The 12,669-nt window shown below is 42.6% G+C and overlaps 1 protein-coding gene and 1 pseudogene across 2 annotated transcripts; both read left to right on the forward strand.

The window, feature by feature from the left end:
- Positions 1–785: 785 nt before the first annotated feature.
- On the forward strand, positions 786–3,832 carry LOC111952578 (tubulin alpha-1C chain-like; annotated as a pseudogene).
- A 691-nt stretch (positions 3,833–4,523) lies between these two features.
- tmem263 (transmembrane protein 263) lies at positions 4,524–12,185 on the forward strand. 2 transcript variants are annotated; one of them, XM_023971401.2, is made up of 3 exons: positions 4,524–4,980; positions 8,935–9,002; positions 9,635–12,185. In XM_023971401.2, exons 1-3 carry the CDS (start codon positions 4,955–4,957, stop codon positions 9,931–9,933), a joined length of 393 nt encoding a protein of 130 aa, XP_023827169.1. In that variant the 5' UTR covers positions 4,524–4,954; the 3' UTR covers positions 9,934–12,185. The 2 variants fall into 2 exon arrangements, with proteins under 2 accessions (XP_023827169.1, XP_023827170.1); XM_023971402.2 differs by lacking the exon at positions 4,524–4,980 and adding an exon at positions 5,596–5,872.
- The last annotated feature ends 484 nt before the right edge of the window (positions 12,186–12,669 follow it).

Here is a 12,669-nt window from a genome sequence, read left to right on the forward strand (position 1 = left end):
GTAAAACATGTGCTCTTTATAGATGTACTCTTCATGTGCTCTAGGTGAAATAAATACACCACCCAAAAGTCACTCTATATGTAGAATGACCCCTCTATTGAAAGTGCCTTTTAGTTCATGACTAGGCTTTGATTTGGGGCTCCTAAGAAAATCAGAAGCACAGGAAGTTGGTGGTGCCGTAAAAATGGCTGGAGCGGAATATGTGAAATGGTATCATATACATCAAACGCATGGTTTCCATGTGTTGGTGACATTCCATTAACTCCATTTCGGCCATTACTATGAGCCGTTCTCCCCTCAGCAGCCTCCTGTGATCAGAAGGGCATTTCCATTAATTAATAATTAAATAGATAGGCTATATTCMACAAATTCAAATCTAGACCTCGCTTGAAGCCATTTCCACTGCTTTTTTCATTCTTCCCCTCTAATCAGGGACTGATTTAGATCTGGGACACCAGGTGGGTGCAATTAATGATCAGGTAGAACCGAAAACCAGCAGGCTCCAGACCTCATAGGGTAAGATTTGACTACCCCTGGGCTATAGTACAGCCATGTCAGGATGGGAAACAGCTTTTGTCTAATTGATGTCAAAAGTAGTTTATTTTTTAGCTAGTCCTAACCCTTTCCTAACCTTTTAGCTCATTATCCAAACATGCTTGGTTAGTTCTCCTAACCTGCTCTTTAAATCAATGTCAATTGAAAGCCACACCCCCACACTTGATTGCTGAATAATTTATAAGCCAGGCCCATTAACAATGTTCTGTCTGTGCAAGGTGAGTGTCCTATTGTGGTATGCTTTAGACTGAAGTGCGTAGTACTACCAGGTTGACATGAAAATGTTTTGTTTGCACTCGTAGTTTACATGCTGACTGTTTCAGTTTTTGGTCAAGTGTCCCATTTTGAATGCACATTCCATTTGTAGCTGCTGAACAATGGTAAGCTGAAGTGTTTCATAACAAAATAAATATATCATGGCCTTTTCAAATGGTACCTCTTGAGCTTTTCTCTGGAGTTATGTTTGCACTAGTATTTATGTAATCTCCTAAAAAATGTTATGAGCCCTACTTTCCCTATAATTGAACCTCAATAGTTGGGCTACAACACGCAGTATAGCAAATTTGAAAATAGTAACTGATATGGATATGACATCCAATTATTTATTGTTGACAGAGAGAGTCCATTCTGTACACATCGGCCAAGCAGGTATCCAGATGGGCAATGCATGTTGGGAGTTGTATTGCCTGGAGCATGGTTTCCATCCAGATGGAAGAATACATGAGTCCAGAACTGCATCCCAGGCTGACTCTTCATTTGGTACCTTCTTCAGTGAGACTGGAGGTGGGAAACATGTTCCCAGGGCTGTCTTCATAGATTTGGAGCCTACAGTTGTGGGTATGGAAGATGTATTTCAATAGCATGATCCACAACATCAAATGTCATGGTGTTCATCGGCATGTAATATCTGGAATTTTGTGCTGTGTAGTTTTATTTTGTGCCTTTCTGCATGTGTCAATATAATTTATTCTAGATGAGATAAGGAACGGACACGGTTGTATCCCCCTGAACAACTCATCAGTGGCAAGGAGGATGCTGCCAATAACTATCCATGTGGCGATTACACTTTTGGAAAGGAGATTGTGGGGTCTGTACTGGACATAATGTGTAAAATGGTGAGTGGCTCTGAATGTCTAATTGCAAGTCCCTGTATGGTGATATTTGGATAAATGGTTTAATGTGTGAATTTTCTCAGGCAGACCAATGCACTGGACTACAAGGCTTCCTAATCTTCCATAGTTTTGGGGGTGGGACTGGCTCAGGCTTTGCTTCGCTGTTGATGGAGCGTCTGTCTGTAGGTTACGGCAAGAAGTCCAAACTGGAGTTCTCTGTCTACCCTGTGCCCCAGGTGTCTACAGCAGTTGTGGAGCCCTACAACTCCATGCGGACCACACACACCACTCTAGAGCACTCAGATTGCTCTTTCATGGTGGATAATGAGGTCATCTTTGACATATGCAAGTGTAATCTTTGTGTGGAGAGTCCATCTTATACCCATCTGAATTGCCTCATTGCCCAGATTGTCTCCTCAATCACTGCCTCCCTGTGCTTTGATGGTGCACTCAATGTGGACCTGACAGTTTCAGATCAACCTGGTACCTTACCCCCGTATCCACTTCCACCTGGTCACTTAGGCCCTTTCTGCTGAGATGGGAGGATATCATGAGCAACTCTCTGTTCCTGAGATCACAAATGCCTGCTTTGAGCCGGCTAACCAGATGGTGAAGTGTGATCCCAGGCTTGGAAAATACATGGCTTGCTGTACCGTGGTGATGTGTTGTCCAAAGATGTCAAYGCATCCATCGCCCACATCAAGACCTGCAAATCCATTCAATTTGTGGATTGGTGTCCCACAGGATTCAAGGTGGGGATCAACTACCAGCCGCCTACTGTTGTGCCTGGGGGTGATCTGGCCAAGGTGCAGAGAGCTGTGTGCATGCTGAGTAACACCACAGCTATTGCAGAGGCTTTGAGTCGTCTGGACCACAAGTTTGACCTGATGTATGCCAAGCGGGCCTTTGTGCACTGGTATGTGGGTGAAGGCATGGAGGAAGGGGAGTTCTCTGAGGCCAGAGGACATGGCTGCTCTGGAGAATGAATATGAGGCAGTGGGGGTAGACTCTGGTGATGGTTGTGAGGAGGAAGATGAATACTAAATTTGCCTCCAATTCATTTTTATACTTGTTCAGCCCCTTGTCTAATTATAATAACTCCAAGCATTTGAATTCATGCTTTTTTTTAATACATTGGATTTATTTATTGATACATGTATGATGGTTTGGAACTTGGCAGGTGTGGCTGTGTATAATTACAATAAGGTGTCTCAACTTTGGATGGTGTCTCAACTTTGGGGGTGGTAGGCTAATTTGCATACTCAAAGARGATTAGCAATTGACATGACAACAATAATTGTTGGTACATCTGCAAGTAACATTTTGTGTGCATTCAGACTACACCTGACTGTATTTAAGCCAATGGTGTATCTAAACTGTAAATGGGGAGGATCAACTTCATATCTGACTAGTGTAAATCAAGCATTGTTGTCAATGGGAACACAACCTGCACATGTGAAATGGCTAGCTAGTTAGCGGTGGTGCGCGCTAATAGCCTTTCAAACGGTGACGTCACTCGCTTTGAGACCTTGAAGTAGTGGTTCCCCTTGCTCTGGTAAGGGCCGAGGCTTTTGTGGAGCGATGGGTAACGATGCTTCGTGGGTGACTGTTGATGTGTGCAGAGGGTCCCTGGTTCGCGCCCGAGGGGACGGACTAAACTGTTACACATGGAGTAGGCGTTACATTGTCCAATATTTGACTGATTAACATTATTTGAGATGTGGCATCTGAAATGTCAGTATATAACTGATACATTTCCCAGTTCTTTGTAGAGATGCATAATTTTTCTCAAAAACCAAWAAAATGTATGGCTAATAGGCCTATGGTGGAAAATTGTGCCACCAGACTGAGAATGTCAAATTTTGTCACATATGCGTTTCGCAGCTCTTGATGGTGTAGCGAAATGCTTGTCATGACACAATGTAGTAAACTGTCAACCAGAATATGGGTTTTCAAAAGGGTTGAATCAAGGATCGCAATAGTCAACGTCTCCTAGAAACCCAGATTCTGGGTTACACCAGCCTTCTATGTAAAGTCTTGGTCCTAATTTTCATGAGCTGAAAAAAGATCCCAGAAATATTCCATATGCACAAAAATACATCTCCAATTGTGCACATGTAACAGTATAACTTTAAACCGTCCCCTCGCCCAGACACRGGTGTGAACCAGGGACCCTCTGCACACATCAACAACAGTCACTCACGAAGCGTCATTACCCATCGCTCCACAAAAGCCGCAGCCCTTGCAGAGCAAGGGGAAACCCTACTTCAAGTCTCAGAGCAAGTGACGTAACTGATTGAAACGCTATTAGCGCGTACCCGCTAACTAGCTAGCCATTTCACATCCGTTACACACACATTTGTTTACATCCCGGTTAGTGAGCATTTCTCCTTTGTCAAGATAATCCATCTGACAGGTGTGGCATATCAAGTAGCGGATTAAACAGCATGATCATTACACAGGTGCACCTTGTGCTGGGGACAAAAGGCCACTCTACAATGTGCCGTTTTGTCACACAAAACAATGCCACAGATGTCTCAAGTTTTGTGGGTGCGTGCAATTGACATGCTGACTGCAGGAATGTCCAACACAGCTGTTGCCAGAGAATTGATTGTTCATTTCTCTACCATAAGCTGCCTCCAATGTAATTTTAGCATATTTGGCAGAACATCCAACCGACCTCACAACCATAGTCCACATGTAACCACGGCAGCCCAGGGGCCAGATTCACAAAACTTTATTTATGAAAAAACGCAAGAAGTTTAAGGAAGAAAATAGGAAGTTCATAAGATAGTTCGTAAATGCAATTCCTCAAAATGTTCATAGGAATTCGTAGTTTTCTTAGGAACGTCGTCAAAATCTTATGTGGCATTGACATTAGTGTAGTTTAGTTTACATTGACATTAGTGACGTGCTTGAAACCAAWAAAAAAAAGCCTATGTGACAGGGATGATCGGCTTTGGTTATTTCATTATTTTTCACACATTATAGCCATCAGACTAGCTATATCAAAAATGGATAACCAAGAAAAGAGATTGAAGTGATGGAGGAAATAGCAGCCAGGAAAAGGTTGCTGTTGGGGAGACTTGATAACTGCGGGGTCACTGAAGAGACCAAAAAGAAAGGATGGGCGAGAGTGGCGGAGTCTGTCTCTGCTGTCGGGGGTATGGCAAGGGACAGTGACACCGTAAAAAAAGAAGTGGTCCGACATCAAGTAGGCTGCTAAGAAGGGTGCTGAGAGACCATTCATGTGGACCAGCTGGAGGAGAAGGTGTCGTCCATCATAGATGGTGGTAGATGGACTGCGCGACCGGTAAGTTAGTTAGCTACGTTAGCTAGCTAACGTGTAAAGACATTAAAGCCAAAATAGCTAATGACATTAACATTAGCTAAGTTAGCCAAGATCTTGCAAACTGACGAGATAGCGCTAGCTATTTAACACTTAGAATTTTGKAATATATTGCTAATTACTAGCTTGCTAGATAATGCGTGTTTTAATTTGTATTCTTGCTGTATTTAAATATCCGGTAGCCAACTGCGTCTGTGGCGCAAGAAAAGTATCCATTCACAAGAGTTTAGCTATCCTAAAGTTAAGTACATTTCCAAGAAGAAATCCTGAAGCATTATCTTCAAGAATCCCATTTCTTCTTAACTTTTTTCTTCGGAAGAAACTTAGGAAAAACATTTCCAATAAATTTATTGAGGAATAGCAACTTTGGAAAAAATGGCAGTTAAGAATAAATGTATAATTAAGAAGGTTTTGTGAATCCAGCCCCAGGACCTCCACATCCGGCTTCTTTACCTGCGGGATCGTCTAAGAAAGGGTGCTGAGGAGTATTTTTTGTTTCTAATAAAGCCCTTTTGTGTGGAAGAAACGCATTCTGATTGGCTGGGCCTGGGTCCCCAGTGGGTGGGGGCGCATGCTGCTCTCCTGTCCAGTCATGTGAAATCCATAGATTAGGGCCTAATGAATTTATTTAAATTGACTGATTTCCTTCTATGAAGTGTAACTCATTAAAATGTTGCGTTTGTATTGTTGTTCAGTATAAATGCAGATATTGTGACTTTTCTGGCTGGGGGTGGAAACAAAGCTTGTAGTTTACTGGCTAATGCCTGGCTACTGTTACTCTCAAAAGAAAAGTTGCTGATGGCAGCTGGGTAGCCGCGGTGTCAGAGTCAGAGATAACAGACACACAAACAGCAAGGTACGTTGTAAATTGGCTAACATAACGCTAGCTATATTATTTAGCTAAAACAATTATATCGATTTATGTAAACTCCAACTATTTTGTGTTATCACACAATTTAAATGGAAAGGCATTCTGCGCTACATTAAGTCATCTCCAACTAACAAATTAGCGTTAGTTAGCTAACTAGTGTTCTAATTATCTAGTAGCTAGCTAACGTTAGCTAGCCATGCAGCTTCAGTCAAGATGAGTGACTTAGCTAGCTAAAAGTTCGTTGTTGTTTTTCGCTCTTGCGCGCCTAAAGAAAAGTGTTTCACATAGCAAGTGGAGTTTAAAATCGAAGTGAATGAGAGAGCATATTTTGCTAAAACATGTTGCTAATTTAGTTAAGTCTATGCTAGTGGTTGCTATCCTAGCTACACAGCTAGTTGCCAAACGTCAACTCAGTTGGACTGGGTAGCCTGTTGCCACGTCGTCACTCAGTAATCCATAACGTAGATAACTCGAACAATTTTAAATTGAACATATTTTGTATGTTTATCATGGGCACAGCTATTTTAACTAGCTAGCTGACGTTAGTACTATAAGTTTGATATTTAGCTAATATAACTAAATTAACTCTAGCTCCACACCTTCAACTTCAAGAACCATATCAATTGATTTTCCACAAATTGGGTCGACTGACTCTAGATTAATGACCGCATGGCTATCTAACGTTATATGCCTACTGGGTGGACATATAAACAGTTTTTGGTTGTCGCTTACTGAATACAATTGACAATCAAACCCTTTTATTGTGAAATGAATGTACTTTAGCCAGCACGTAAGTATGTGTTGGTCCATTTCTAATTTCCATTCTAGTACTTTGCCTAAGGATAGTCTAATAAAAGCTTTTACACAATGATGTATCTGTGAGTGTTCAATGCGGGGACATGGAGAGCAAAGTTTGCTTATAGACTAAGGTAGACTAGCATAGTTTACTGTAGTTTAGCCAGAAGATTCAACCCACTTGCTTACAGSTAAGCAAGCACTAGGGTAGGACAGCCTTCCTGTGTAGATTAAAGGTGTGTTTGTAAATCAAATTTTATGGGTCACATACACACATTTACCAGATGTTATTGCGGGTGTAGTGAAATGCTTCTCAAATTTAAACTGGAGTGCCAGAGAGGCGTTCTTAATTCAGAGCGTTATCAGACTGTTTGTAAATTCTGGCCTATCTGAGTGCTCTGACCTCGCATCAATCAAGCACACAAGCTAACGTTGGCTAACTTGCTAGCTACTTCCTGACCCAAATTAGAGAATATCTCACTCTGACCATTTTACTCGCCTTAGCGGAGCTGGTTAGGCTGTTTTCATGTTATCCAGAGTGTTGGTGACTAACTGTGCTGTTTGCATCAATTTAATTATGCTTTTTTTGCCAACGTTTACTGACATTGGCCATATTCAACGGGTGTTGAGGGTTCGTAAATTCGTCAGTTATTCTGCACTCTGGTACATTCAGACGAGAGTGCTCTGAAATTTGTGTAGCCAGGGTGAATTTTACGAAAGCACCCCAAGACAATGCGGAGCCGGCACGAGATATGGCTCGGAAAGCGTACCTCAATCCACGGATGAGAAATGCATTGTACCCTGAATTGGCCCATTATCCCAACTGTTATACAGAGAAGATTGCTAATTTCTGGAAAAAACTATTTAGTCCTCATGCTAGGTAGCAGAAGCTGGAGCAGCAATTTTGGAATGGCATTGTCAGCCAATCAGCTCCTTTGTTGTTCAGTGCGACATGTCATTCCATAATGGCTACTGCTAGCTAGCATGAAGATGAAAAGGGCAGTTTACTTAACTAGCAGTCCAGTATTCTCGGTGTAAAAGTTGGGATAATGGGACAGTTCTGAGTACACCCCATTTCCCATCACTGGATTGAGGTACGTTCTCCAAGCMACGTCTCACACCTGCTCCGCATTGTTTTATTAATCTACACAGGAAGGCTGTCCGACCATAGTGCAGCTGTAGGCAAGCTGGTCGGATCTGCTGGCTACTGTAGTGTGAAGTTCAGTTTGATGCCATTTTTACTGCCACATAGGCCTATAATAGGCTACATGCACGTAGCTGGGCTGTTGAGCAGCACATGCATTTCAACATTGTAATTAGGCTTATGAGAATGTTCAAAGGCCCTCAGCAAGCATATAATGGTCATGTTGACTGTTCAAGACTTTTCTACTAAGAATAAAGGCTGACATGTCTTTGCATTAGTATCATATCAAAATCACACCTTTTTGTGTGTGTATAGTAGTGCCCCTTGGAGACAGTATACCCCAAAAAGTGGACTTCTAAATATTGGCGAAATAGAGGATGCACCAATATCCATCACATCCACAACCGTTATGGATATCATACTGCTAAACGTGAGAGGATACTGACAATGGAAAGAGAAACCTATTATAAACAATATAAAACCTTGATGAAAGTTATCATTACAGAGCAAGTTGATCCGATGTAGCCTAAGGTGCATGTTTTACAAAAACTTGTCCTACGCTATGGATGTTACATTGCCGCGGCAAGTCATAACTGATGCAGTTATGACTTGCCGCTCTGGTCTTGAAAGGTTTTTGTTGAGCCTACTTTGCAGGTGGTGCAGTCCGTCAGGCAAAAAAAACAGCAATGCTTGAGTGAAATCAATTTAATCAGTTCTTAATCAGAAATTCAGTTCTTTAATTTTTTTATCTTGTTGAGTTGAACATAGCTGAGACAGCCAGGGGGAAAACAGATGATTAGGCTGTCTCAATCAGGCCCAGTATTCCTTCACTGAGTGTTCTACCTCTGCTTATCCTGCGCTTCAACAGTAAACAGGGACTGCATTGTTTGGTGGTGTTAGAAGCAGGCAGCACACCCATGAAGTCAGACTGAGGAATGGTTAGGCCTATGAGCAATCATTCTCCATCTTGTTTTTCAAGAACTAGCCATTCTAACTGCCAGAGGGAAAATGTTTCTCTACAGTCCTTCAGAGACTGGTGCCTCATTTGGGAATACTGAAGAGATAATATTGAGGAATTGGTTGACTACCTGTTTTCTCTCCTGCCTAGAGGGAAGATGAGTCAACGTGAGCAGCAGGATGAAGTCCCAGCATACCTCAAAGATGAGCCTTCAGCAGGTCAGTTCAGTCTCCTTAGTGGCCACTCACATGCTGATGAACATTGAATGGACATTGATTTWAAAAAATGTACACTGACACTCAGTAATGTTAAGGGGATACTTAGTCAGTTGCACAACTGAATGCATTCAACCAAAATGTGTCTTCCGCATTTACCCCAACCCCTCTGAATCAGAGAGGTGTGGGGGCCTGCCTTAATTGACGTCCACATCATCGGCGTCGGATTTTAATTTCCGCACAAATTAGAAGTCGTAAGGATCTCTGTCTGAAGTGTTTGTATTTGTGTACCACTAGGTGGCATTACCGTTCCATCTTCTACACTGTTAGTGGTTCTACAGTTTCTGTCTAGCCCACCACACACAGATTATTTTGTCATTCAAAGCAATGAGGGCTATTGAGGGCCGTCATTACTATTTTTWGTTTTACCTTTCTACTGGGGCTACTACTGTATAATTTGATCATAATGGCCAATTCTAAGCAGAAGTCATGGTTTGACACAAACTTTCATGTAGTAGCCTATTCATCATTCTGTGCAGTATGGAACGGAGAACATTTACCATAAGCTGGGGAAGTTACTTTGTGTTCCTCTGCTTAACTTCTCTCAACACTAAAACCCTATTGTCTCTCATCAGACATCAACAAGGATCACCCCGCGCCCCAGCCAGGCATGTTCTCCAGAGTGACCGGCGGCCTCTTCAGTGTCACTAAAGGTGCCGTGGGAGCCACTGTGGGTGGGGTGGCCTGGATAGGAGGGAAGAGCTTCGACCTGACCAAGACCGCTGTCACCTCGGTGGCCGCTGTACCCGGCATCGGGGTGGGGCTGGTGAAAGGAGGGGTGTGTGCTGTAGCAGGAGGCGTGTCCGCAGTAGGCTCAGCGGTAGCCAGTAAAGTTCCTATTGGAGGGGGCAAGAAAAAGGACAAGTCTGATTGAGGAGGGGCGGAMGACAGTGCCATTTTGGGTATCGTGCATGTCGTGTCTGATCCGCCTACAGTCTGGAGGGCTACGGAGGAATCCAACAATGTCGTGTGTATTCACTTTTCATGGAGGGCTCGACACTGATTCACGAGTGTCTATGGACCACTCCCATATTATGTGGCCTGGCCACTGAGGGCGAGATAAAATACGGGGTTTTCTGTTTAGCAGTGCAGGGGCCACCCCACCCATCTTTGTCTGTAATATAAACCAGTGCCTCAAACTGTTGAAATATGAAATGACTGACTGAATGTTGTATTTATTGTAGATCGAAGCCAACCAAGAAAACATTAGGCCTATTTTATTGCGTAATATTTGTTCCATCTCTCGGCCACTGTTGAAGAAACATGCCGTGAAGATTTTTACCATGTTTAGGCGCTGTTCATGTTCATTGCTGTGTTTGTTGAAAACTTGAACGTCACCTGGCAGTCAGACAATCCGTGATCAATGACTAGCCCGGCACCTCTGACAGAAAATAAAGAGGAGCTCATGGGGGGGGTTTGGTACTGGGCCTGCACAGGGGGGTTTACCACCGTGATCCCCGGGCTGTGGCGGGGTTCAGATTGAAGAAGCCAGCACCGGGCTGTTCCAACAACCGAGGCAGCGCCTTGTAGCAAAAGGCGTCGGTAATGGTGAGGAGTTGATGGCTCCACTCCATCTCTTTGATTGATTCTGTTTCTGAGATTACTGACTCTGCCTCTGGGGCCCAGCAGCCCAGCTTTGGTGCCCTCTCCCACAACAACACTCATCACTCTCCCTCTGCTCCCTGAGAATTACCGTGGCACTCTGGGATTTTAATGCTGCCTGCCAGGGCTATAGGGGACTAAACACTCTGCTCAGGAAGTCAATGTTCCTGGCTAGATGTTTATGCTTGTGGAAATTGTTTTCATTTTTCCCCTTCTGCTGTTAAGTATATGATTTGAATCTCAAACTCCCCGTTCAAGATGTGATGGGGATTTTTTTTTCATTCCGGGGGGATTTCTTTTTTCATCCACCAGGGAAATTCTCTAAAGGGGACATTTTCCATTAAAATGTTTCTTCTGAGAGTTCTCTCTGGTGCGAGTAATGTACTCATGTTTTTCAATGACAGAGTAGTTTTAGGATGCGTTTACCCTTTAATGGTATGGAATTAATGTTTTCACTGATGCTGCGCTGAATCACAGAGCTCTGTCACTGCCCTTTCTCTCGCTTTCTTTTGTTCTTTCACTTTACAACAAGGTGCCTTATTCCAACACGATAGCCTGAACTACTTGTAGTCCACATACACTGCGTGTACAATACATTAAGGACACCTGCTCTTTCCTTGACATAGCTTTCACCTGGTCAGTCTGATCCMTTATTGATGTCACCTGTAAAATCCACTTCAATCAATGTAGAGGAAGGGGAGGAGATGGGTTAAAGATTTTTTTTTTTTTTTTTAAAGCCTTGAGACAATTGAGACTTGGATAGTATATGTGTGCCACTCAGAGGGTGAATTGGCAAGACAAGATTTAAGTGCCTTTGAACAGGATATGGTAGTAGGTGCAAGGTGTACCGGTTTGTCAAGAAATGCAAAGGACATCCAGCCAACTTGACACACCTGTGGGAAGCATTAGAGTCAACATGGGCCTGCATCCCTGTAGAAAACTTTCGATACCTTGTAGTGTCCATGCCCCTATGAGGTTGTTTTTAGGGCAAAGGGGGGTGTGCAACTCAATATTAGGAAGGTGTCCTTAATGTTTTGTCTACACAGTGTATTGTACTACTGGCACACAAAAAAACTAGGCTATTTTAGCGTTATACATTTTTGAATACATTCAAGGCGTTGCCTTATGTTATAGGTATTAGAAATACAATGTGTTCATATTTTTCATATAGTGCTCTATCAAAGGATTTCACTATTAATCAGTGGATTCTTTAAAAGTGGAGTGCACTGTGCCACAAAACATTGGTGTGTGTAGGCTAYACCTTTAACATGGATATTTATTTTGTTCAGGATTTGTCTCCTTCAAAAATCGCCTTTCCAGTTTTCACCGCAATATTTCATGAACCTTTCATTCATTCCACGCGTTGACTGCTGGATACAGGAGTTAAGGCTGAGGGATTTAAGGCTGATCCTTCTACAATTTAAGGGATTTCTTATTGGGTGTCCTGTCAATGTGCTGAAGGTGGAATTGAACTCGTATTTCAATATCATTTTTATAATAAATAAATCAGCCTTTTTCATCAGATCTATCGTTTTGCTTGTTTGTCATTAAAATTTGACGAAGTGAATAAGAACTAGGCTACTCAATTGTGGTTCCTATTTGTTTGGCTAGTCAGCACTGCAGAGATGACTTTCAGTAGCCTCCTCTAGCGCCTTAACCCTCCATTCACTAATCTAAAAGGTGTGTGTTTAGCCAATACAGCAGTGGGCCCACCTAGCCTGCAAATAAGATCATGCCTAAATTGGTAGTAGTGCCACCTTTCCCTGATAACAGCTATCCAATCCTTTCAAGCAGGCTACAAATTACAGGGGGGCTGGGTGCTCAACTTCCTTGAATGAGGCATTAGCTCTCCTACATGCAATAAAAGTAACATTTTGGCTGAGGCCTCCTACATAATGCTAATTGAACCATTCTTTGTTTAAAATGCAGTGGTACATATGTTTTATAGTGGTAAATATGAAAATAATGGTTTAAACAGTTTATTACTATGTGGCTGCATAAAGTCTCG

Source organism: Salvelinus sp. IW2-2015, linkage group LG26 (assembly GCF_002910315.2).
Source record: "Salvelinus sp. IW2-2015 linkage group LG26, ASM291031v2, whole genome shotgun sequence".
NCBI classification, from domain to species: domain Eukaryota; kingdom Metazoa; phylum Chordata; class Actinopteri; order Salmoniformes; family Salmonidae; genus Salvelinus; species Salvelinus sp. IW2-2015.